The following is a 26,300-nucleotide window of genomic DNA, read 5'->3' as shown; positions in this document are numbered from 1 at the left end:
GGCTTTCATAGCGGGTTTTTGTGCCAAATCCAGTGTAATCTTTGCATTTCCCTTCCCTGCTGAATTCCCGGCCTGCAGCCAGCCTGTAACACAGCGGCCTGGGGACGTTTTGTTTTGGGAGGTGGAAGAGACACCAAGGGTGTCCCTCAGAAAGCACGATGGGGAGGAAAATGCACACTGCTGAAGACAGAAGGAAAGCAGTGATGCTCAGGATAGACAGAGCCTTTCCAATTGAGTCCTGCTGTGGCAAGCTGGATGCTTTTAACCCTGAAAGTATACTCTCTGCAGACTTATATTTGGTAAAAATCAGAGCCCCATGGCAGGCTTTCAGGTGGTTCCCGAGCTGGCTGAGCATGCCTGGAGAGTGCAACCACAGCAGCCCTGGACAATTTGGTAAATTAGGCACTGCAGGATTGCTCTGGTCTGATGTTAGACATTCAGTGTTTTACATGAGAGTTTTATGCAGCCGATGTTCAAGACTGGAAATTTTATAGTCAATCTACAAGTCCTGCCATATGTAATGGATCTGTCTGAACTGAGTGGATACCCCTAGTGTTATTAAAAAACCCCGGTTTTTAATATATTGCAAATAAATGCATTTACTCAAGGGTAGGGCTGGGAGCTCTCCGTTTTTCTTATCCTACAGCAGACTGCGTAAACTACTGACTGGATAAGACCAGGGAAGTGAGTCGCTTGTTAGTCAGTCACGCTTACAAAGTTTTAACTAGGCAAAGCATATTTGCCTTTGAAGCAGAGAAGCCCCCAGCTGCAGACAATTGTCACCAGAGGCCCCTATCAAGTGGTACCTTTTACCATGTGGGTGAGCAACCCCAGTTTCATTTCTAGCAACGTCAGTTCTGATCAGTCCAATCACACTGGGTTCTGAAATTGTGAGATTTGGAGTGTAGTGAGAAATGTGTAGATTTTATAGTTTGTAGATTTTGCAAAAATTTGTAGTTGTTTGCAGTAAAAAGCAAACAAACCTTTATTGCTTTATGGTTTTTGAGCTTAGAGGAATCTCTTGGACCACATCTTTAGGCTTTTCTCTGTAGCTGAGAAGGCTATGAGTCTGCCCTGTAAAAATGGAGAGCAGGGAGTCTTCTGTTATCACTGGCCTGAGGGAGCATGAAATTGAAAACGTCAGCCATCGCAAGGCTTATCATAAAAGCATGAGAATTGCTTAGACCCTTATGTCTAGCAATGTATGCAGGCAGGACTGGGACTAGTATTCTGCCCACGCGCAGGAAAGCAGTTGCATGGACAAATCAACATTTGAAAACGTATTTCTGCAGTTGGTTCTTTTTTTATTGACCTTTGTTAGCACGTAACCCTTGCCAGAAGCTGTGAAGAATGCTGTATATTCCCCTGGTACTTTGTGTATGGTTGTATATTTGTTTTCTTTATTAAAACCTGGACAGAGGAAAATGGACCAGCTTCCACTCCATTACCCCTGCTCAACTTCATCAGCTGCATGGAGTTGTGGTGAAATAACAGCTTTTGATTTGATGGAGTACATCCAAAAACCCACTACTAACATGCCTGGTAACAGATGTTATAAAATTGTAGAGAGTAAATGTTTGGCAATTCTCCTCTAACGCGGCTACCTTGTGCCGGCAGCCTCGTGGTCCGGCTCAGCCTCCCCGCTCAGGAGTGCTGCTCATGAAATGGAGGGAAGTCAATTTTGGTATTGGTAGCACTTCTGAGGTGAGGGAGGATTTGCAGAACCACAGAATTCGGGAAAAATTTAGGTCGGCAGGGACCTCAGGAGGTCATCGACTCCAAAGCCCCTCTGAAAGCAGGCACTGACTGATGGGTGCAAGCTCGTGCTTTCATTGTGCTTATCTGCAGTAGGTAGGGGTAAGGTGGCTGTTGTGGGGTTCCCCTATTAGACAGCTGCAATAGAGACCTCGCCACCTGAGCCAGCTCCCTGTACTGTATTCACAGTCAGCGGAGAGAAACAGGCGTGACAAGGGTTTTGTCCCACGTTGGAGAAGCTGAGCCAGCTGTGGTCAGGTGAATCCCATCCAGGAGTGCACATCTGTGGCGTATTTCTTGCTGCTTTATGATCGGTGATAACAGGGAAAATGACAGCGTGAGAAAACTGCCTTCGGATGAAAAACCTAAAATGAAAAATAAATAAAAACCTCTTTTTTTTCCTTCTTCTTTTTCTTCTCTCCCTTCTGGTTGACCAGCAGCCTCGGGGCAGATGAGCCACCTGCCGTGCCTGTCCCCGAGCCGGGTCCCCGGGGAGATGCAGTCCCCCAGAGTGGCGGGGAGGAAGCGAGGGCGGCCCCCGCTCCAGCCGGCACCCATCAAAATGCCTGTTCACAACCTCTACTCCGCACCAGCCGGTGCTCTGCCGGTCGTGAAGATCCCAAAGAAGAGAGGGAGAAAACCCGGGTACAAGGTAGAGACATGATTTTCACACTCTTTCTCTACCTCCTGCCGGCTTTAATACATTTTCTTCTAGAATTTCAGGTGAAATGCAGGAACAGAGGCAAAGTTGTGCAAGCGTGGGGCAGAGCAATGCAAAAAAGTAAGAGAAGCCGGTTTCTCTTCTACCTGAGCTGGTGAAAATTAGAGGGAATCTATTTTTCTAAAGTTTACAGTTATTTTAATTTGTGGTGTTTGAAAATAACTTGTCTCCCAGAATGTGTGAGATGGCTGTGCACCTTCTGGGAAGTGTTTCTCTCTCGTTTGTCACTTTTTTCTTCTCTCTTGCTTGTCACTTTTTTCTCCTCTCTCACTAACAGTGATTAGTAATGAAACAAAATGAAAGGAAAAGGAAAGGAATATGGGGGAGTGGGAATAAAAGGGGAAAATAAAGCTGATTTCCAAAGGAAAAAAAAAAAGGGGGGGACATTTAAGAAAGTAATGAGATTTCACTTACTGAGGGAAAGGCGGTTTTGATTATTTGTCTGCTCACTTTGGGAGAAAATCATGCCTAGCTCTCAATGTGACCCCGGTGGGGAGGCAGGGCTGAAGAAAGAAAGAAACCCTGGGTGTCTTAAGCCCTTCCCATGCTGCTGGTGGGCTGGGGCTCTCCCACTGTACACCCCCCACCCCGCTCCCCGGTGGGTCTCAGCAGCAGTAGGGCCACTGTTACGCCTCAGATCAGGCGAAAACGGGACTGTGATGCTGAGGGGAGGGGAATTTATTCTGGGAAGTGAAAATGAGCTACATTGTAGTGAGTGGTCTTCTTGTTGGTAGATTGCTCCGCTCTTCTCTCCATCTGTGTCTGCAGGCAGCTAGGGGCACCATATACATTTGCTGTGCCTGTTCCTTGTTTTTAACGGGAACGGATACAGACGTGCAGTCTGTTACACAAGGAGGGCAAATTGCTGACTGTTAGAATATAATAGCTGCTTAAGTTCCTGATGTCAAACCCGAAAAGCGAGTAACACGAGCGGTGCATGCACAGGGCTTGCCCAAGCCTTCCCTGGAGAAGGTCTCAGCCCCAGGTGTTGCCCGGCTCTTCCCTGGGTCTCCCCCCGTTCACGGGAGGCAGCAAGACCCCATGCACAGCGCTGTCGGCCGAGCTCCGAGCACAGGGACCAAATGTCTCAGCAACTTGGGTTTGGGCTTTATCGAGAGCAGGCCACCCATATCGTTGCCCCTCCCTCCGTTTCACCTCCCGCCAGACCTTCTTCTTCCTCGCATCCTCCAACCTCCCTCCTCCCTCCTCTCTCTTTTCCAGACAAGCCTTCCTCACCACCACTCTGCATCCCATTTCCAGAATCCCCTACTCCTCTGCATCCCCCTGCGCAACACCTACTGCAGTAGACATCAGTACCTCAGCCCTTAATGCTTTCTCCCCATCTTCTGCCTTCTCCCGTGTCTCTCCATGCTCTCCGTACTTCATCCATCCCCCTCTCTGCCACGGGGGCACATTTTGAAGTGTGTTTCAGTGTGTGCTGAAAACAGACTTTGCATGGCTGAGAAACAGTTCCAGCTGCAGTTTCCCATTTCTGCTGAGAAGCCCTACCTTTGGTAACATGAATGGTGTAACAGCAGCAGCGAAGCAGAGTCAACCTGACAGCATGCTCAGGTGTCCCTCGTGGGATTACCGCAGAATTTTATAGCGGTAGTCCAAAATAGAGCTGCATGTCCAAGCTAAGACTGAGGCAAATACTCTAGTGTTTTGTAAAATGTGGGATATGGAAATACTTATTATTTTTCACTTCAGTGTTAGGTTAAAACTGAGACAGAAACATCTGAATTGTTTTGCTTAAGGTACTTGTCATTACAAGTTTATTATTTACTATATTCATTTTACTTTATTTATTACAAGGAATAATTTGAATTATTGTCAGTAAAGCTGGGTCACTTGTAGGGTCTTTAGATCAAAACCACCCAAGTCTGGGAGAATAATATTTTGGAGATGTGGTGAAATTGAGTTCCTGAGATGATTAAGTGATTTGCCAAATACCACAATGACCTTGTATGCAGAGTTTCGGCAGACCACATCCTCTCTGCCTCTGCCTGTCTTGCTGACCCCCATTTCTTACTCCTGCATTGACATTTGATTTGTAATTTGACAAAAAAAAAATATGCTGGGAAGTATGGTGTGTTCAACCCCAAATGCACCCATCCACCTGCGAAAAAGCCTTTCACCAACCACCACGTGTTTGTAAGCAGAAGCAGCGAAAAGAGAGACTTAAATTTCCTAAAATGCTGCAGTAACGTTGCGCTTCAGACCTAGGTGTCTGAGCACTTGATTGTTGTTGCCCCTTCTTCTTCTGAAGGAAAGTTTTTCCCCAGCTGGGTACCACACACGCCTATTCCTGTTCCCCAGGGACTTAGCGGGGAGGCGACGGCATCCCTCCTTTGGCAGTGAATCTGGGATTATGTTATTTCTTGGTGAGTGGCAGTGGGTAAAAAGGCATCTTTTTATAACCGATGGCTTAAGTTTCTGGAACTGCCACTCATGAGCTGTAGTATCTGTGGCATCTGGCCTGGCACTGTTTATTTGCGCTATAGGATTCGTACACCGAAGCCACTTTTTCTGTGAGGCGCCTTTGTACGCTGTGCGCTCAGCTGAAGTGAACCCCTCTCCATCAAAAACACTTCCCCAGTGTGAGTCAAAGATTACATTTTTTGATGGGGAATTCTAGCTTGATTTAATTAGCTTGCTAATTGTATAACTTTCAGATACCATGAGACATAAATGCATTTTAAAAAATGACTCCCTGTCCAAATGGCAGACAACCAAATTCTTTATAGCAACCAGATAGCTGAATTATTACAGAACAGATGGAAAAATACTTCTGAATTTTTAGCAAACTAGGAATTTACAGCCTAGATTTAAATTTATTTTGACCGAGATGTGAATAACAGACATTTTTAATCACATGCTCTTTATAACCAGATGACCCATTGCCTGTTTTCATTGATGTTAAAGCAAATATCTGTGTCTTCCTAAAAGGACATTTCATCACGCTTCACCACCAAGCAAAGTCCCTTTCCTTGCTACCCTGTTTATTTTTTCACAGCTTTGGTTCTAAAATTTCATCAGGTATTTTTCCAAAACCTGTTTCATACTTGATGAGGAGCTATTTGCTATAAAATGCTGCATTTTCTCTAAATACAATATTCTTTCTGACTGTCTAAATCTCCAGGAAAAAGTCTATTCTGGCAGCTGGAGGGGGGAGGTTAGTAGATGGATGGGTTTTATTTCTCTGGCTGTAAATGAGGGGCAGCCCCGAAGAGCTGCCTAGAAAGCCCGTACGAGGGAAGGCTTTGTTAGCATCGTGGGGGGATTTGTGGTATTAGAGGACATCGGAGCAACACATGCGCAGGGCAGCGCTGCAGCAAAGACCACCACGTCCCTCCCAGATGGTAACAAAGCGATAGCCCCATCCGAGCAGCCCGAGGGCAGTTTGTCCCCGCTGTGCTACTGCAGCAGCTCCTGCCTGGGGAGGTGGCCCCAGGCTGGGGTGAGTGGTCGGCTGAGACCTTGCAAACTCCAGCCAGGTGGGGTGGGCTGCAAGGGTCACCCTGTGCAGGACGGCGTGTTGAGTGACAATTTCCATTACAGGGATAGGTTCCCCTGCTGCCCTAGAAGTCACTATTAATGATGACAAATAAGCAGTCAGGATTCGGACACACTGGGACCGAGATTGCAGAGACAACCTTAAAATGCCCTGATTATTCGCCTGTCCTGTGATACAGCCTTGGATTTCAAGGTTGCATACGCTCCTCTTAAGGTTACCTGCCTCGTTCATTGCAAAACACTTAGGGGATGTAGGAGGCTGCGTGCAGACTCCCCTGCACCATTTGCTGTGCGGAAGAAAGGTATTGCATGACACAAGAAGAAAAGATGGCAAAGACCTTGGACCGTGTTTTGCCTTTGCCAGCACAGTGCTGACCCCTCTCTGCCCCAGCGACTTCTTTGCTAAGCCCTGACTTGCCTCGTGCTGAGCCTCCTCGCCTGCAGCCGAATGCCCAGAGAGCACGTGGTATAGCCAAGGACCACAACACGTGTACTCGGACGGTCTGTGCTTCCTCGGCGCAGGTTTAATGGCACACTTCTGGCCAGCCAGCAGAAGCCCACATGGCAGGACCACTGGCCCAGGCACTCGCCTTGGTGCACATCTGTGTGCACAGGGGCTGGAGGGTGGCTTTCTCTCCAGCAGCAAAAGCTCTCATGGCCAAGAGGTGCCTCTGCCATCCTGGCTGGAAGGCCCGCAGGGACAGGGTGAACCCCAGCCTTTTCTAGCAAATGTTTTGTCAGGACAAGGGACAACCAGTACAGGTGAACTAGGAGCCATAAAGATGAGGACCTATGATCTAAGCAGTTTAAGAAAAGCACAGGGAAAATTTACATTGTGGTTGATCTTGTTTCTTTCCTGTGTATTTTATTATTCAAGCTGGCAGAGAACTTGTTCAGAAGAAAAAAAAGTTATCTGGTAAATGCTCTTCTCCCTCCTTCACTTTATTTGGTGTGGGATGACAGAAATACCAGCTAGATGAATCCTGATTGCTCCGAAAGGATGTATAGATTGTAACAGAAACTCCAGGACTCCACAGTGTCCTCCCCATCCGCAGCCACTGCATACTCAGACAAACCTGCAGCCGGCATCAATGGCACAAAAGCCCATGCTCTCTCTGCATCTAAAGCACCGTGACTTTGGTGCAGCAGACACACTTATTTCCCACCCTAAATCCCTGATCAGCTTTCTCTGATCTCTTTTCCGTGGTAGAAGGTCCATAAGAATGGGGAGGTTGGTTGTACATCTTGTTTTAAAGCAACCATTGCCTTTTATATCTCATGCTGTGCATATTAAAACTTATGACATTTGATATTCAAAAGCTGATTTGAATGCCTTACCGTGAGGATTTCCCAAAGTGCTCTGACAGATTTTCTCTGTCTCCTTTTCTCTCTCTTTCTCTCCTTTACTACTTTTTTTCATTTTCATGCGTATGTGCTCTCTCAGCTGCCAAGCTCTCAGTCAGTCAGCTGGTTGGTTGGATTGGCTTTTTGAAAGAGAAGAATCAGTCCAAAAAAAGACATCTTTAAATGAAATACTTTGAGATTTACACTTAGTAATATTCAGGGACTACTCAGGATTTCAGTGGCCAGGAGGTATTTAAGTTGTGTTTGCTAGTGTACTGTCTCTTATAATCAGGCATTGATTTATTCTGATCTAATGAAAGCATATTCTCCGCTACCCCTAATAAAATGGCATTTATCTGTATCCAGAGGCTGTAGAGCACACATTGTTGTAATTAAGTTTGCAGTAAACTGTTCACTAAAACAGCAAAATGCCAAGAAGGGCCTTCCAAACTAGAGAGTTTACACAAATCTTGCCCTCTGTTTATTTGCTCTTGAACATAAGCCTGCCTGGGCCTCCAAAAGCCAGGGAACAGACAAAGATGTCTACTGGGGACTGCCCCTCTCCACCAGGCTGACGGTGCTGGTTGGCGAGTGCACACTCAGATGGTGCATTAGGGTCAAGGGCTGGAGAGGGGACTTGTGCGCCTGTGTTTGAGGCCACAGACCTGTGAACCAGTAAGGATGTTAAGGAGCCAACATGCAAGTGAAACAGAAGTTATTAGGTGTGCTGTCTCCAAAATAGTATCTATATAGATGTGTGTATGTGTGAGAGCATATATATATATATATATATTTATGTATTTGTATACATAAATATATATACAAGTATATATGTACATCTCTATATAAATGTGTATACTTTTATATCTGTGTATATTCTATGTACAAGCACACGTATGGATATATGTGTTTATTTTACATGCATGATTAAAAGCAAGCCCAGAAGCCTAGCATAGGTGCTGCCCAAATTTCACAGTGCCAGTCTACTTCACCATAGAAAAGAGAGTCATCGACATGTTGGTACAGAAAATAACAAATCATGCTGCTTCTCACCTACTCTTATGAGATAAAGCTCAAACTGGATGGGGACCTTGATTTTGGAAACACCGTTTTCCTCACATTTATTTTAATTGCTTGGAAAACAAACTGACAGCACTTTGCTGCTGGTCTTTCCTGATCCCAATCTGAAAGCAAGACAACCCTACAAAAACAGGACAACATGGGCAGGTGAGGACTGGCACTAGCCAGGGGCCAGCTCAGGGTACCTAGTACCCTACAGCTGCCAAAGAGCAGGAGGTCAAATACATAGTTTGTCTTAGATTCACTTATTGAACATTTCCTCCCTTGTTCAGGCTAAATCCAAAGGAATTTAGCCTGCCCCAGGGAAGGGCAGGTGGTGGCACCATGTGGAGCTGGTGCCTGGCACTGCTGAGACAGGTAGGACGCAGTCTTTGCCCCAGACACGGAACAGTGCCCTGCTAGGGATGGTGCCTGGATGAGGAGCCAGCTTTTATTTCTGTCCGGGCTTATCGTGCCCGTCTTTCCACAGAGGCTGCTCTGAGGGAAACTTTAGGTTGCGTAAAGGAGCAAGTTCAGGAAGGGCTTGGTGGAAGTCTGGCAGGCAAAAATTAAAACCATCTCAACAAATATGGCCTTTTTGTTTGTTTTGATGGGTACCATCCCAGCACAGGCTACAGTGCTACTGAAAGCAAGAGACACCCTAAATTCTCTCTTAGTGAAGCCCTTGCTGGGATAAGCCAGTAGCTGGGGAATGATACAAACTCCCAAAGATTTAATGACTGAAAACTCACTTGGATGGCACTAAGTCCAACAGCCTTCCCTATCCCTTCCCCAGCTTTCTGTTTTCACCGTTACAGTGAAACAGTGACCATTATTTTAGACAGTTGTAATCATAATCATGGACAACATGAATCTTTATCCAAAGTGACTTCTGCTCTGCAGCAGGACTTGCTCAAGGTTTGGTTAGTAGGTAGTGGTCTAGCTTCATTTCCAACTAAAATGTACTTTGTACATTATTTCCAGCTTGGGTGTAAGCTCTGAGAGAAGCTTTAGTCTGCAAATTTAACAGGGCTAAAAATTCCTTTTCATTCTTACACTTGCCTCTTGCAGCATTTTTACCTTTGGCCACTGAAAAACAGCAACAAAAAAAATCACCTGCCAGAAGAACAGCTCAGTGTAGTATATGTAAATATATAAACCAGCCAGCTATGTGCTTGGCTCTCTGCTTTCCCCCTGCTTCCCTTTGTAGCAAAAGGAAAAGAAAGCATGGTACCTTCAGGTCACATCCATCACGTCAGCACTTTATAATTATGAGGACCTGATCGTCACTTGACGGGTGAGACGTTACCAGATACTGGCAGCATAAAGACGTAGTGATATTGCACCATAAATTCCCATTGCATTTCACTTCTCCAAGCCGGGCTGCAGGTCACAAAGATTACTGGGTGCAACAGTGCAGCAGTTTGTATTTACTACCTGGTAATAACACACTACGGACCATGGTCTGAGCTTATTTACATGGGTGTCTGCCCAAAGTAGCCTCTTGGTGCCATTGGATTTACACAAGATTTACACCCCTGTAACCAAGAGCAGAATCTGGCCCTAAATTCTGACGTAGTTAAAGACCCTGTGTTTCTGAGTTGCGGAGAATTGTTTACACCCACATGAAATGCGTCGTAAAATGCCATTGCGCTGATTTGTTAGAATGTTAGACCCAATTTGCTCAGGTGTAAATAACTACCCAGTGGGTGGCATAATATTTGCATCCTGTAACTTAAGGCATTGCTGTCTGCTGCAAATCAGTCAGGCTTCAGGCTCCAGTATCCTCCCGGGAGCAGAACGGATGCTCCTGGCCTGCAGAAAGTGATGCAATAGCAGATTGCTAATGAGTGGGAGTTCATGGTGCGTGACATACACGGAATAAAATTGGAATATTTTGTGTATACTTTCATTACCCAGTTGGTTATTTTTTGCAGCTGAAGTCTCGTGTTCTGATGACTCCCTTAGCAATCTCTCCACCGAGAAGCACACCGGAGCCGGATATTAGTTCAATCCCCCAGGATGCAGCTACGATACCCAACTCGGCCACCCCACAGGCTCTCACAGGTACCCAGCCTCAAGTGCTCCTTGGCCAAGGGGTGAGCAGGAACCATGGGCTGACAGCCAGACGCTGTGCTTTCCAGAACAGGTGGAGCTCATGAAAATGGGGCGTTTGCAGAATAGACTGGCCACCAGTGACAAAGAACAAAGATCTCCTGCAAGACTATGTTTTGACTGCCAGGTGTCAAGTTTAGTGGAGATGTCAGCTCCATTCCTCTTGAAATGTGAACATCAACATCCCATGGATGCTACCCATGTGTAGTGGGTATTTTATACCCAACTCTCACGCCATCAAATGTGTTGCAATGACCAGACTAAACCCCGGTGTGAACATGAAACATCTGTTACAGCTGTGGGGAGAAAAAGGATGGAGGAGCCATGGTCTGAGTGTAGGCAGGGTTACCAGCACATGAACCCTGATGCCTTATCACAGCAGCAGACCTGGTAATTTCTGACTATAGTCAGGGAAAATACAGCCTCATGCCTTTTTTTGCTTATATTACCAGAAGTAACATGGGTCAATGCTTTTAAACTGGTGTAAATGAGAAGAAAATCAACAAGACAGTTGATTTACCCTGAGATTTCAGCAGCAAAATGGATTAGATAACATTAGAATATAAACACAACACATAAATCCCATTATTTCTTAGCTGGGATGCACAGAGGAGAAGTTTTCCATCTGCTCTGGTAGCAGAATGGTACTAAATGTAGCGACGATGACAATAATAATATATTTTATTCTCATTTATCCCTTCACATGCAAAGACTGCAAAGCGCTTGGCAAACATCAGCCAAGCGGTGTTTCTTAGCGCTGCCCTGAGAGGTGTGCCCGGTGCCACTTTTGGATGGGGACAGGGAGGCACAGTCCGCCAGCCCCACCAGATCACCGGCGTGGCTGCAAAGGCAGAGGCTCCATGGGTCATTTAGGGCTCTGCAGATGCAGTGCCCTGCACCTTCATCTGCCCGTCCCCATGGTACCAGCACCTTTTCTCCCAGCACCTTCCCAATGGTGCATGTAGGCTCCCACCAGAGCAGGATTTGCAGGAGCAGGAGGCAGGCTCAAGCCAACTTTTACCTCCCTATCTGCACTGGAACGACCATTGGGGCCCCCACTCCCCAGCGAGGGACCCAGCACGCTGCCTGCAGGCTGCAGAGTCCCTTCTGCAGCTGAGCTCCAGACAAAACCGGTGGCTTGTCACAGCAGAAGCCACATCCTGCAGATTCGGTGAGGTTTGGCATGGTGGCACACAGGGAAAACTGCACCCTGACAGCCCCCTGCAATTCATGCATGCTGCTGCTGTCTTGCGGTGCATTATCCCTTTGTTTGTTTGGCACTTGGAGGGTGTAAAGTGCTATGTAATGATAAGTATGATTGCTATTATCCTCCTGTTTACCCAGGTTATATACTGCTTGAGCCCCTTCTGCTGTTCAGTGAGAGATGGGGTAGCAGAGTGCACTGACAGTTGCACTAGATTTTCATTATGGTGATGCAAACTGTAAATTATTTCCAACTTTACACAGCTGTCATCATGTCCTCCACTCCGCTTGATGTTTTTTTTTTGTCACATATCTGATTTCTGTCAGAGGATAATGTTATATTGTCTGAGAGATGACAGCTCGAGCACACTCAGCCAGCTATTATAATATGTCTCACTTTAGCTTGACTTTAGGCTGTGTTTTAGTCGCCCTTAGTTACCACAGTGTTATCTCCGCTTCCTCCAAGACGCAGTTAGTCTCAGCCAAGCTTAAAATAAGTTCATGCTAGTGAGAGGAGAACACTGATTTTTTGGCTATTGCCAGCAGGCCTGATGGCATGTAGAAAAACTGCCTTTGCAGGCAATGGCATATGAGAGGAGGCATGCGGGGCTTGGCTGTGGAGAGGCTGGGGCATCCCTCGCAGACCCCCTGAATGGGGATTTAGCTGTGGTCCCAAACGGGGATTTAGCACTGCACGCACTGTACGGTTTCCCTCGAGGTGATGCAGTTTGCAGAGGGAACTGCAGTTTGCAGTTTGGACAAGGAGGGTCAGGAAGCTCCCAGAGTCTCTGCCATCACACTGTGCAGCTCAGCGCAGCAAAACCCTCCAGAAATTACAGCTGCGTTAAGGTCAGAAGCAGCAAGGAACCAAAGTCTCCCCAAACTCATCTCAGATCAGTGCTTCTCAGAGGGCCTCTCAACGAACCAGTCTAGGAACACATAGAGAAAAAACCCAAACCCCAAACGCCCCTCAGGTTGGATTTTACCCGTTGCTGTACGATCACCCCTGCTAGTCACTGTCCTGTGCTCCCTGGGCATGTCTTCTGGTCACCAGCTGCGTGGACAAGGTAGTCTGCAAGAGAGCAGACCCCAGGCACACACGGGAGCTGCTTTAGTTGGACGTGGCTTATCCCCACCTGTGACACCGAGCGAGGCCTAAACTTGTCTCACCTCACTTAGGCAATGGGTGATCACCGCGAGGAAGCCTGGCTGTGCCATCGCCAATGGCAGCAATTCGCCGGTGAAGGGGAGGGCTTGTGAAATAAATAGAAACGTGCAAAGCTAGCACTGGCGAGGGTGCTCTCAGGGCCGTTTTGTAATAACCTTGTCGGGGTTTTGTGTCTACAGTCTGCATTTATGTCAACAAACAAGCGAACCTGGGGCCATACCTTGACAGAAAAAAAGTGCAGCAGCTCCCAGAGCACTTCGGGCCCGAGAGACCGTCCGTGGCCCTGCAGCAGGCTGTTCAGGCCTGCATCGACTGTGCGCTCCAGCAAAAGGCCGTCTTCTCCCTCATCAAGCAGGGCTACGGAGGCGAGATGGTGTCAGGTAAAGCATTTTTGTTAGGGGTTTGTGGCCCATAGGGAAGTGCTTGAAATCTTAACCCGATCCCCAGTCCTGGCTGTTCTAGCTGTCCCGTTCACATCAGCCGGCTAGCAACCAGCTTGGAACATCACTTGCGCCTTTGTAAAATGAGCTGCTGCAGGAATTGCCTTGGTGTCGGATGAAAGTATATTGGTAAAGAGTATTGCCGTGGTGATTTAGGGGAGGAACAGGGCTAGCTCCAGAGCCCTGCGCTTACCGCTCTTCGAAATGGTGCTGAGGCCAGGCCGGTGCGCTGAGTTTTTCGTGCAGCCGTACAAGGACGAGCAGCGTTGCAAGGCCGCTTCATGCCACATGTTGCCGCCACACTCTAAAGGTTGCTCTAAAGGAAAATTTGCACAGAGTTCAGCTGCTGGTGTGTCCTCTGCCTGCAGTTCATGAGCCAAATCTGCTCTCAGCTGGAGGAATTGCAGAAGTCCGGCGGCAATTCCCCATACAGCAGGACTAGGCAAATATATCAGAGAGGATCAGAGATCAGAGGGAACCTCCCAGGAGCGCCTCGTCTTCCTGCAGTGACACTTCTCGCTGTGTCCTGATGAGTCTCCCTTGTTCCATGCTGAATCCCCTGGCCTGGCTCTCAGACTGAACATGAACTTTTCTTTTAATCGCAGCAAGAGTTTTGTGTCACAACATGGTTTTAGCATGTGGGGATGCAGTGGGAGTGAAACAATGATGGGAATATGGGAACAACACTCTCCAATGAGCTGCCATGGATGAGTCAGGCGCGAGCACAAAGCCAAGGACCGCAAGTCCCATCGGTTTTGCAGGGACCACAGCAGCTCAGCTGTGCAATTGGGACCCTCTTGTGTGGGAGCCCAGGCTCTGGCCCTCTGTCCAGCATATAAATCCTGCTTCCTCCCTCTCCTCCAGTTCTCTCTAATCACAGCTGTGCCTTCCCTAAGGGACATCAGAAACACTCTAAGAATGATCCAGATTTGTTCACAGAAACACAAGACTGAAGCAATTTAGTGCAAAGCTTTTTTTTTGCCTGGTTCTCTGCTGCATATATGGTTTTCATTACAAGCAGGAGAGTCATGTTGTGCACCAAGCTTGCCAAACCCCTTTGTCTCGGTTTCTCTGAGCTGGCTTGGTTTCAGGTACCTGAGCTAAAAGCACCTGGTCAACATTGCTCCCAACTTCATGCGTCTTCTAATCATCGATGAGGGGTGAACGGCCTCCTAGTCATGGTGTGGCTCTGCGACTGCAGCTCACTCCCAGCCTAGCAGCAGTGCAGACAGATTTTGTCATGGGCTTTCCAGTCTTCCCATGGCTTGGCTCACAGATGCTTAACCGGCTGTGGAGCATGATCCCTTACAGCAGCTCAGGCCAGCTATAAGCTGGCTTGATAATCTCTATCCCAAAGATTATAAGCCTAACATTGCAATTCATACTTGTTAGTAGTGACTGGAGGCTGTCGGACTGGAAAAAACCTTCCAGGTGGTGGAGTTCAGGCACCCATATCAGGTAGTCCTCCCTGCAAATCTGTTGATGCCTGAATGTGCCCTGCTACAATTAATCCTGCTGGGTCTGTTGTGACCTCTCCACCTCTCTCATGGCTGGGACCTATGCCCTTTTTGATTCCTGGCTAAATATATTCCCTGACAGCTTTGTCCAGGAATTTTAATTGCTCTGCTCTCACCCGAGATGTATTTCTAGAGAGCAGTCCTCATCGTGCTAGGCTGAAATACACAGTTACTTTCAGGTCCTCTCTGCATTGTGAGGAAGGTTGCTGGATTAGTGAAAGAAATGCAAGTGTCTTTCCACAGCCCCATGTAGAAGAGATGGTGATGGCTGCAGTGCCACAGGGAAACTTTCTGTTCTCTGAACATCGCTGTGGCCTGCCTGTGCACCTCTGTGAGTGTGAATTCACCCTTTTTGAGCCTGGATGACCAGAATGGTGCCCATCACTCCAGCTCAGGTTTCACCAGGACTTTATATAGTGGAATTGACACTCCCTTGTCTCTCCTGGAAATGCTTTGTTCAATACCTCCTTGAAATATATCTGACTTTTTCATCACCGTGTCACCTTGGTGGCTCATGGGCATCTGATCAGCCTGTCCTGTCATTTCTCCTCCCATCAGGTCATGTTGAGCCTCCTCAAAAAAATTATGGATTGCCATGTACTTTCTAGTATTTTTTTCCACCCATTTTTATTATTGCAGAGCTCAAGATCAGCCAATCCTTTCTGTGCAATCTTCCAGTCCTTTCCTCTGTTGATAATGCCTCCTAGCTTACAGCATCAACAGAAACTTTTTGTGTCAGCATGGACCACTGCTGGTTCATCTCCAGTGCTTGAGGGGTCCTGCCAGCAGAGCCTATTGTCATCTCCTGACCCACCTTTTATACGCAATCATTTCCAGTTTAACAAAAGATTTCTCATACTTTACTGGATTCTGCATAAACCTCAACTGCCAACCTTCCCTTGCCTATAAATGCAATTAAATCAGTAAACAAAGATCCATGATGAAGCTGGTGGCCCTCTGTTCAGCACAACCCTGGTACCTTTTATTCATTCATAGCCATGCCTTTAATTCTTGTGGCCCCATTATCTTTTAAAGCCCTGGGTATTGCTGAAGTCAGCCTAATAGCCCATCATTGGCAGATCACTTTCTTTCCCGTTGCTTAGACCAGGCTATCATAATTGCCTCCTTCCAATCATACAATACAGTTTTCAGTTGGATCCATATATTAGAAATCCTTGAACTGCTGGCCATGACAGTTGGCATCTTCCAGTGCTTCAGGGTGAAGGTGATTGGGGTCACAGAAACTCAGCTCCTTAAGCTCCTCCAGTTTGTTTTGTACTTCAGGTGGGGTAATTATGTAACATATTTTAAGGCATACAAATACTTGTGTGAAAGCTTTTCCCCTGCTCTCATCCTTCCTCCCGCCGTGCATCCCCAGGTATTGACTTGCTCCTGCTTGCTTTCCAGTTTCAGCTTCTTTTGAGGGGAAGCAGCATCTCCTGAGCCTGCTGGTAGTGAACAGCATCGGGTATGTCCTGCGCTTCCTGAAGAAGCTCTGTCGCAGCCTCTTGTGTGACAATCTCTTCAGCAACCAGCCTTTCCAGCAGTACAGTGCCGTGTCAGAAAGCCCAGAAGTGTATGAAAACAGACGGATGGAGGCAGGTAGGCTGCTTGATCAGCTTGGGCTCCAGATTTAATAGGGCTGAAGAAATGACTGTCTTTTTTGGTCCTGTACTGTATATGCTAGAGAACTGTGGATCTCTGTGGGACTGTCCCAGAGGGAGGCAGCAGGCTGATTTGCAGTATTTTTTCCAATGGCTACAGGGGAGGTGAGAACCACTGTGTTGAGGAGCCCCAGCAGTGATAGGGATTATTTTTTTTATTATTGTCATGGTTTAACCCCAGCCAATAACTAAGCATCATGCAGCTGCTCCCTCCCTCCCCCCTCCCCCCCCCCCCCAGTGGAATGGGGACAGAATCAGAAAAAAAAGTAAAACTCGTGGGTTGAGATAAGAACAGTTTAATAGAACAGAAAGGAAGGCACTAATAAGGGTAATAATAATAAAATGACAATAATAATAAAAGGATTGGAATATACAAATGGAAAACCAAGTGATGCACAATGCAGTTGCTCACCACTTGCCAACCGATGCCCAGTTAGTTACTGAGCAGTGGTCCCCCCCAGGTCAACTCCCCCCAGTTTATATACTGGGCATGACGTCACATAGTATGGAATACCCCTTTGGCCAGTTTGGGTCAGGTGCCCTGGCTGTGTCCCCTCCCAACTTCTTGTGCCCCTCCAGCCTTCTTGCTGCCTGGGCATAACAAGCTGAAAAATCCTTGATTTAGTCTAAACACTACTTCGCAACAACTGAAAACATCAGTGTGTTCTCAACATTCTTCTCATATTGAACCCCAAACACAGCACTATACCAGCTACTAGAAAGAAAATTAAGTCTATCCCAGCTGAAACCAGAACAATTATTTTATATGTCTTTGTTTCTTTTACCTCTTTTCCTAAGGAAACAAGGCTCATATGATCCCATTGTCCTTGTTTCTGTCAATTGTCTGCCATAAATTTTGTCCTTCTCAAGCATAGCTGGCCCTGGGGTAGATGCCTCAAAGGGATTAAGTTCCTTTAAGTTTCAGGCAGGCGGGAAGGTAGAGGGGAAATTTCTCTCTCCATCCAACTCAACCACCGTATTAGACACTGACGGATCCCCACTGACTACCAAGCCTCCTCCACTTGCAGACCTGCTGCAGAGTGTTGCCTGTCCCCGCTCCCCAGACCCCTCTGCTCGTGCACTGTCTTGGCTCATTGGCTGCACCAAGAGGTGGGAGGCCGGGTGAGTGCGTGAACCCCAGCCCACACTTTGGTGTCACCGTGGCATGAACAGGCAATCACCGCCATAACGGGTATGCTCTGATCCGGCACTGCCCCAGCACTTTGTTATCTGTGCGCTTCCCCGCTTGCACACCACTCATTTTAAGGATCACCTGTGAAGCAGCATGGTCTGCCTTCACTCAAGGGGAGCTCTTACTGGGCGAGGGGACGGAGCTGCTCACAGCAATGCAGTTTTGGATCAGTGTCATTAGCATAAAGCTAAGGTAACGTTATTAGCTGTAGCGCACTCAGCCTGGATCCTGATCCGTCACCTCCACCCATGAGTGTAAACCTAAATGAAAGTCGTGACTGCTAAGGGTTTGCTTTGCTACTTGTGGGAGTGCTTCTCCTAGCTTAAAATGCCTGTGGGCACCAGCAAGGTCCTTGCCTTAGTGCTTGACCATGTTGGGTGAAGCCTGGAGGGGCTGTGGCATGGGGCAGATGCACCCAAGGATGGTGGTGGGCCAGAGAGACACCTGCCCCAAGCAGCACCAGGCTCCCAGGTAGATGGCACACCTGGGCTTCCTTCTTGCCCACACCCCAGGGTGCTGGGACAGGGTGCTGGGCCTGTGCAGCCCCTGTGGAGCTGGGACATACCTGCAGCCCCCATCTGCAATCAGTGGCTGGAAAGCTGCCCTGGGGCCCTACTACAGACATGGCAAAAGTTAGTTCAGAAAAAAAAGAAATAAGCAAAGTTATGGCCCTGAACCTCTGCTTCACCTGCAGGTTTCCTCCTGACTTAAATTATTTTTTCTTCTTTTTTATTAACAACACTGTGGGTGTTTGGGGAGCACACTGTCTCTCATGCATTCAGTTTAATGGCAGATACCTGCTGGCAGCTGAGAGAAAGGTGTTTTAGTGTCCACAATTATGATCCATGAATCGCTTGTTTGCCAGGAAGACCCTAAATGTGTGCTTCACACACCAAAGCTGGGAGTGGGCTGTGCACACAGTGCAGAAATTGCTTTTTTGTGGAAAGAAATCCAGCTGCCACTTATACACATAGGGAAGGAAAGGCAAGAACTCAGATTGAAAAGCAATAATTTTTTTCCTCTGGACTAGGACATTTGCAGCAACTTGAATGTTTCTGAGAGGTCAAGGGATTTCTGTAGCACTGAATGAGTGCAGCCCAGGAGGACTGGCATTTGCGTTTGCATTTGCATTTTAATTTGCATGTACATTTGCATGGCAAGCCTGTATGTGATGGAAGGCAGCTCCACAACTGGAGTTTTTACCGTGGCTGTTACACTCTGAGCATCTCCCTCCCCACATAATTTCAATGCAGATGTCCCTGACACCATTCCCACTGGCTCTGGCCAGCCACTCAGGAAGGGGCAAAATACTATTTTTTGCCCCAGACCAGGCAGGAGATGTGGATGTAGGGAAGTCTTCTCTTCCCTGGCTCTCCCACTGCTGGGGGGCAATTAATAGCCCCCCTGGAGGCAGCATGGGCTAGTGCTGGCCTGGGCTGTCGTCCCCTCTGCCTGGGAGTGGGATGGAGGAAGAGACAGTAGTTCTTGGGACTTTTATATCTCCATCACCAGCAGCACTGTGGTACACTGGAGAATGCGAGCTGTGAAATAGCTGCGGGCAGCGGTTACACATGGGGTTAAAACTCCCCCTGCCAGCCTCCAGCTTGCTCACCCCAGGGTCTGATAGCAACTGGCCTGCTAGGCAGAGAGCCATAGTGTGTGTCAGCATGACCTGCAGAGATTTGGGTGCTTCCCTGTTGAGGTGGGGACATGGGAGAGGTGATGGAGGAGCCACCTGGTCCCTCAGTGAGAGAGGCTGTGATGATCAATGCCATTTCCAGAGCAGCTGGGTGCTCAAGTGGCTCTCTGAGCTGGCAGCCCCCAAAGGGGACTCTCCTTCCACCAAAGATTAATAGAGAAATGGTGAGACAGGATTTGAGGACACTTTCAGCACTCTGCTGACCACCAACCTGGTGTACCAAATTTGGTGAATCTGGATTGCTCTGCCGAAGCCCGTCCATGGGCCTGGGGGTGGCTGGGGGGAGCTCAGCAGCTTCACCAGCTAATCTGCTGTCTGCATCGCTGTGGGCCCCAGGATGCAGGCTGGAGAGCCAGGGACTGGTTTCAGTGCAGCCAGGTCGTCATTTGGAAAACCCACCTACAAGATTACTGCTTGGCCCCAGGGCAACACACGAAGGCATGGAAGGAGAAATTAACTCTGCCACATAAAGCCCTTGAAATGGGGAATTTTGGAGAGGGGGAAAGGTGCCTCTTCTGCAGGGCAACTTGTGCCCAGCTCAGGAGATGTCTGTCCTTGGCTGTGTAGCAGAGGAACTGGAATGACAGCTTCGCACCCTTCATGCTGCGCTCAGCCGGAGCCAGGCAGATACATATTATTCCTGTTCATCATGTCAGGCTGTATTCAACAGCTCCGTTGGCACCAGTGGAATAACTCCAGTTTTACACAGTGGGTCTTAAGCCACTGACTGTACGTTTAATGCTGCATTGCCTAAATCTCTTTCCATCTCCCCGGGAGCTAGCGTGTCTCTGAAGCAAGATCAGCACAGGGGGGACCTCTGCTACACAGAACAGAGATGGGCTTTCCCTGTAGCAGCAGTAATAAGGAGGACAGTAGGAACTCTTCTCGCAGACAGGTCTGCGAGGGCGCCTGTTGGGATAGAGCTCGCATGGAAGGAGCAGAGCCATAATAAAGCACTGCAGGAAGCCATGCAAAGCAGCCACATTTTTCATGGTTTCTGTTCTCCAGCTTGTAATCGAGATGTTCGTTCTTTTAAAATCATGTGCTTTTCAGCCCCTGTGTACCAATGAATTTAATATATGTATTGACTTCGGTGCAGTTACTCTTGATTTACACTGGCAGAAGTGAGAGGAGAAGCCAGCATCGTGTCCAGTCATATTAATCCACTTACACCATACAGGAATCACCTTTTAACCTTGCCCTGAGGCACATGCCCCTAAGCCATTATTCACCTGTGCTCACAGCAAACTGCCAGATGCTAATGGCTGCATATAGGCCAGGTGGGATTTGTTGATATATGCATATATCACTTACAACAATGTTTTACATGTCTAAGAAGTATGCATTCACTGGGCTGTACCCAGCACCGGCCTCTGCAATGAGCTTTCTTGGCTGTGCATTACCCTCCCTGCACCTGAGCCCCCACACTCTGCCTGCCCTGCCAACACCTCTCGCACCAGCACCCAGTGGCCCCACACGCAGGGCAAGGGTCCCTCTCCAGCCCTCTCCCAATGTCAGTGGCTTCACTGCCTTGTCTTTGCGCATCTGGGGACATACCCTATGGCTCTTTCTCGCCTGTGAGGGAACTTCCTGGCTTATGAGAGCAATTTGTGGGGAGCAGCTGTGGAATGACTCCCAGGACTTCATCTGGCAAGTGCCTGGCTTCAGGTCTGCATTACAGCAAATCCTGAGATGTTACTGTCCCCGCAGCACCTGGGTTCAAAGCACTTCTGGACCTGCACCCCAGAATTTTCCATGAGAGTGGTAGTGCAGTTTAAACTAAAATAATGGCAAGCTCTGGGTGAACTCCGCAGAATATGCTGTGAAGTGTGCCAGGGGCTACATGGATGGGAAGCCAACAGAGATCCTGTGAAGTGCCTCCATCCACACCCTCTGCGTTCAGCTTTCATTAGTCCTCCCATGCTGAGCTACTGGAGATCACGGGAAAGGGACATTTCTGGAACACCTACATACTGTTGACATGCACCTATGCAATGTTAGACTGGTATTTTTCAGAGGAAAGCATATTTGCTATAAAACTTTTTGCCAGCATGATAGCGGGCACAGAAACTGAAGTAGTTTATCCTATGTGGGAAGCATTAAGCTTGATACTCATCTTCTTCTTTCCCCTTTCAGTCAATCCTTTCCTTGCTCTTTCTGTCTTGAACCTTGGGTTTTGGTTATTTTGTGCTGTTAGACAGTTGCTGTGCTCCACACAGAGCACGGCTGCATGTAGCTGCAGCAAATCCTTCGTTATGCAAGGGATCCTCAAGGGGGAAGACAGAAAGGTCTGTGAATAAGGTCCCCAGCCTTGCTCCTCTCCCCATGGCTGAGTCAAATTTGTATGTGTAGATACCATATGGTGTCCCCTACCACTGTCCACGGGAGAACAGCACCTCTTCTCATGGCAGTGGCTGGATGTAGGGCCCCGTATGGAGCAGAAGCACAGCAGGAGGTAGAGGTACCCTATGCTACATCAGTGCCTCTATATATATAGGAAAGTGGGCTCTTCCTATCTACAAGCACTTGAAAAGCTGGTACGAGAAGTGCTATAGCAATGCACTGTAAGAGTGTGACTAGTGGGCAGGACACTAGGCTGGGAGCTGGATATTGTCAGAGACTTTCCCATTGATTGTGTGGGCAAGTCACCCTTCCCTGCTGTGCCTTTATTTGAGCATCTGTCCAAGGAGGGAAATAATTCTTGCCACCATGTGCAAAGCCCTTCTAAAAGAGCTAGGAAAAAAGGAATAACATGATAGAAAACCACGTATTATTACAATCAATATTTTCTGTTCCAAGCACCAGATAAACAGCAGCTCAGAAATTTCAAGCCCTGAGAGGGCAAGAAAAATGTTGTCTTTCCCCTTTCTAGTACCGTGGCTTGTTTAATCTTGTCTTGTTGCATGTTATGATGAGGAACAGTGCTCCTGACTTCTCAGCACACAGAATAAATGGCTTTTATGGCTATCAATAGCTTCGGCTCTCTTCAGCATTTAATTACCTGCAAAGGCCATTTATTGCCTCATATATTCCTCTACCATGAACATTATCCTTTAAACAATAAATAAAATATTAAGGTCACTCTTAAACAGGGAGCAGAGGAACTGCACAAGCCATCCAGCCACAACAAAGTCTAATAGAAAAAGTTCATCTGGTCTTTGGGGCATTTGAATTGACGGCAGAGCCTGCAGTAGAGGAGAGAAAGGGTGGGATGGCTGCAGGCATTTCTTCCTTCCCTCCATGCGTGCATGAGTCTGTGCATCCGTCAGCAGGCCGGATCCCTCCTCCCTCTCCAGACTGGACCCAGCCAGCCCCAGGGAAGGGCATCCCACCAAGGACCCCCCCACCGAGGTCCTGCCTGCAGCCGGAGCACCATCCCCAGGACTGGCGTCTTGAAACGAGGTGTCCAGGGTGGCAACTCTGTGGCAGAGCAGAGAGGCAACTCTAGCTGGAATTGCATGTCATCATTCAGAAACCTGGGGAGGGACAGGAACGGTTTAGGATGGTGCAAGAGGTAGGAAGTAAAACCAAGAGGGTGAAAGAAAAGAGGCAATGCTCCTGTGAAGAGGTTTCATGAGGGTGGTAGCAGAGGCTTTAGCATTAAAAGCTTTAAACCTAGACCAGAAGAAACTAATGAAATGTACACTAAGGGGCAAATCCTGGCAGAAAGAAAAATAAGAGATGGATGGGAGAGATGAAATTCACCTGTGATATAATTTGCCTGAACTCTATAGAATTGGCAGAATTGGCTAAATTGACCCTTCTGACCTTTAAGCTGTGTGATTACTGTTTGCTGACTCCCAAATGAAGAAAGAGTCCCTTTTTGTTCCTTTAAATTTATGAAATTGTATCTCCTTGTGGGTGCTAAGCAATGAAGCTATAAGCAGACATTCCTCCAGCACTCAGCCCAAGGGAAATCCTCCTTCCCACCTTCTGCCGGGCTGTTTTACTTCCAGTCTTGAAGGGGTGCATGAAAATCCATCCCTTTTGGAAAGCTACCCCTCGGGGGGGTAGGCACTCTGCTTCCAGCAGTGGATGAGGAGAAGCCCAAAGGCCCTTCTGTCCTTCAGCCCAAGATATGCTCAGAGCCACGTCACAGCCACTGGCAGTTCTGGAGATTGCCTGGGCTGCAGCCATGGAGGTTAGAAGAGAGCGCTAAGCTGTGAAATGGAGTTTAAAGGGAAAAGAGATGCTTTATTTTTCCATATCAAAGGGTATGCATGAGGAAAGTGGATGAAATGATGGGCGTAAATGCATGAAGCATGATGGATGAGATCATATCCACTACAGAAAAAAATACCCCTGGGTATAAGCATTTAATTCAAGCTTTACACGCGCAGTCACGTGAGGAAGCATGGACACTCTTTTAAAGCCCCGTTCAGGTAAATCATGTGATTGTAACTCTGTTTTGGCTTCAGTTCTAGCTTTAACTTTGTTTTATCTGGTTAATTCTTTTCCACAGACTTATACGATTCTTTTAGGAGATGTCTGAAGTTAGGAGTACGGGCTTTGATTTTAAATAGCTTAAATTAAAGTTGAAACAGGAATTTCCATTCCTAAATTTTTAAAACATTGACGCAAATACCTGTGATCCAATATGCCCATATTTCAAGCACTTGGATCAGCAGGCCACAGGCCAGAACTGATGATGAAAGACCTACCACCCATCCGAGAGCCGCATGCATTAGCCAGTATGACCCACCAGATTTTTCATAGATGCGAGACGGGGAAAAGATGATCCTCAGGATCCTTACCTTGTGCCAGTTCAAGCCACATAACATCACTTGGGAGCCACATGCGATGTGTCAGTGTAGGCACTGATAGCCCATGAAAGCCGTGGGCAATTAGATGTGTAGCTCCTTTGCTGCTGGGTTGCTGTTGCAGCCAGGGTAATAGAAAGAGTGGCTATGGCAGTGGAGGGGTCTATGAGAGTTAGCAAAGCCAGCACTTACTAAGTAAAAGACAAAGCAAGGAATGTTTTGGAAGAGAGATGAACACTTGCTTGTGTTTTGTGAATCCGGAGGAGAGGGCCCTTGCTTCTGGGACTGCCTGGTACGTGGCACCTACGGCAGGGCCTGGGCTTGTACCTTCATGGGAGGAAGCAGAGTCAGCTGAAAGGGGGGAAAAGGGAGTCTTGTGTTTAAGCTATTTCCATCTGACAGGCTTCAAAGCAGATTCAGAATTTTTTTCAGGGGATGTTACTGATTTTTGCTTGGATGTTCTTCAGTTTTTCATCTCAGTTTTTCTCCTCCTCCACATTGCTCTCTTTTTTTAGCCTTTTAGATTAAAAGATTAAAAGGCTCTTCCTCCTTTATTGGTCTTTATCTACCTTCTGTTTCTCTCTATCCTTTCCCAGTTCACTGCAAAATAAATGGAAACCCCCACACAATGGCATTTCCAGTTCCATGGAAATAAAACATCCATTTTTTTCTTGAAAAGTCTTGGCCCCTGTTTAATCAACAGTGCTCCCCAGCTCCTTAGGATTTATTTGTTTGCAGTAATTATACAGAGTACATCAAAGTGCCTTTTGGAAAGTAGTAATACACAGCATCTGCCTGAAGAACATTCATCTGTTGGCAAAATGAGTGCAGAGGAGGAGATTAAAGCAATTAAGAGAGTAATGCAAGCAAACTGTTGGCGATGATGTGCGGTTTGGTGTTTGTGCCGAGACGGTGCCGGCCGCAGGCAGCAATGAAAAAGGTAAGGGTGCAAGGCGAGGAGTTGCACCACCAGCAGCCGGGCAAGAGAAATAGGTCCCTACCTCTCACTGAAAATAAGCTGCAAATGCAGGTTTGGGGAATCAAGTACTTTATGGTGGGTTTCTTCATGGAACAGGTAAGTTTACAGAAGTGATTTAAACAAAAAGGCGGCAGTGGCTTGCTAGACTTCAGCAGAGAAGTGAAAGTTAAGGAAAATGCGGTGAGGCTGGGGATGAGTCCTGGGATGGGGTCCCAGGGCAAGTCTAGGGTCCTGGCAGCATGGCACAGTGTGGCACACCCGTGTGAATGGAAACTGGCTCTGTGGGATCATGGTGAGAGGAAGGGATAAAAAGACCCGAGGAAGGGGAATTGGTGACTTCCTATCTGCTGGGACTGAGATCAGCCAGGGATGTCAGAAGCAGCCATGGAGAAGGCAGGAAAAGAAAGGATTTGTGAAGGGGAACTAAGGCTTTAGGGCCCAGCTATGTTGTATTTATATGGCAGAAGAAACCCCAGAAGAAATATCAGAAAGTCGAGCTGAGCTGCAGCACTGGGCAGGGAGAAATGAGGCAAAGACTTTATAAAAGATCTTATACCTACATATAAACACATGTACAGGCTCATGCTTTATATGTGCTCTACCTAATTTCTGGATGAGATTATTAGTTATTAATGGGCAAACGCAGCTTATTTTGCAGTTACTGCACTTTGCTCTAGACATCTCACTTCTTGTGTCTCAAATTATTTGCTTTTCAAAAAAAAAAAAATTGCTGTTAAATATTTTAAGCCAGTACTAAGCAGTATAATTTAGGGAGATTCATCATGATGGTAGCAGAACAGAAATGCACTAAGTACTTCAGCTGCAGAGAATCCCAGTGTATAACACCTTGAAATTTTCAAATAACAGTCATTGTCATCTAGTGTATTCTATATACAGCTTTTTGTAACTTTTATCAATGTTGATTTATAAGCATATGGAGTACATTATAAACTACCTGGATAGAAAAGCTCCTCTAGGTACTGCTGGAAGCTGGAGACAAAAAAGATCGATCACAGCCTCTCCTGTCTGCTTCTGCCAGTGCAGAACTATTGATGTGCTAAGACACAAAACTATACAACTCTGATAAATCTCCTTTTCATAATGTACACTTTGGTGTAACATAAAGGCAAGGCAAAAGGGAAGGGAATGGAGGAGCAGGTCTGAAATC

General features: G+C 47.3%; 1 protein-coding gene across 1 annotated transcript in view; it reads left to right on the top strand.

The window, feature by feature from the left end:
• The first annotated feature begins 2,206 nt into the window (after window positions 1-2,206).
• SCML4 (Scm polycomb group protein like 4) overlaps window positions 2,207-26,300 on the top strand; it is a 46,913-nt gene continuing 22,819 nt past the window's right edge. The window contains exons 1-4 of the mRNA XM_049818028.1: window positions 2,207-2,407; window positions 10,333-10,462; window positions 13,061-13,261; window positions 16,246-16,440. Of these exons, the coding sequence (XP_049673985.1) occupies window positions 2,207-2,407; window positions 10,333-10,462; window positions 13,061-13,261; window positions 16,246-16,440 (727 nt within the window). The remainder of the gene's footprint in view (window positions 2,408-10,332; window positions 10,463-13,060; window positions 13,262-16,245; window positions 16,441-26,300) is intronic.

This window comes from Accipiter gentilis, chromosome 15, assembly GCF_929443795.1.
Source record: "Accipiter gentilis chromosome 15, bAccGen1.1, whole genome shotgun sequence".
NCBI classification, from domain to species: Eukaryota; Metazoa; Chordata; class Aves; order Accipitriformes; family Accipitridae; genus Astur; species Astur gentilis.
Note: the sequence above shows the minus strand (reverse complement) of the source record. Positions and strands in the feature narration are given on the sequence as shown.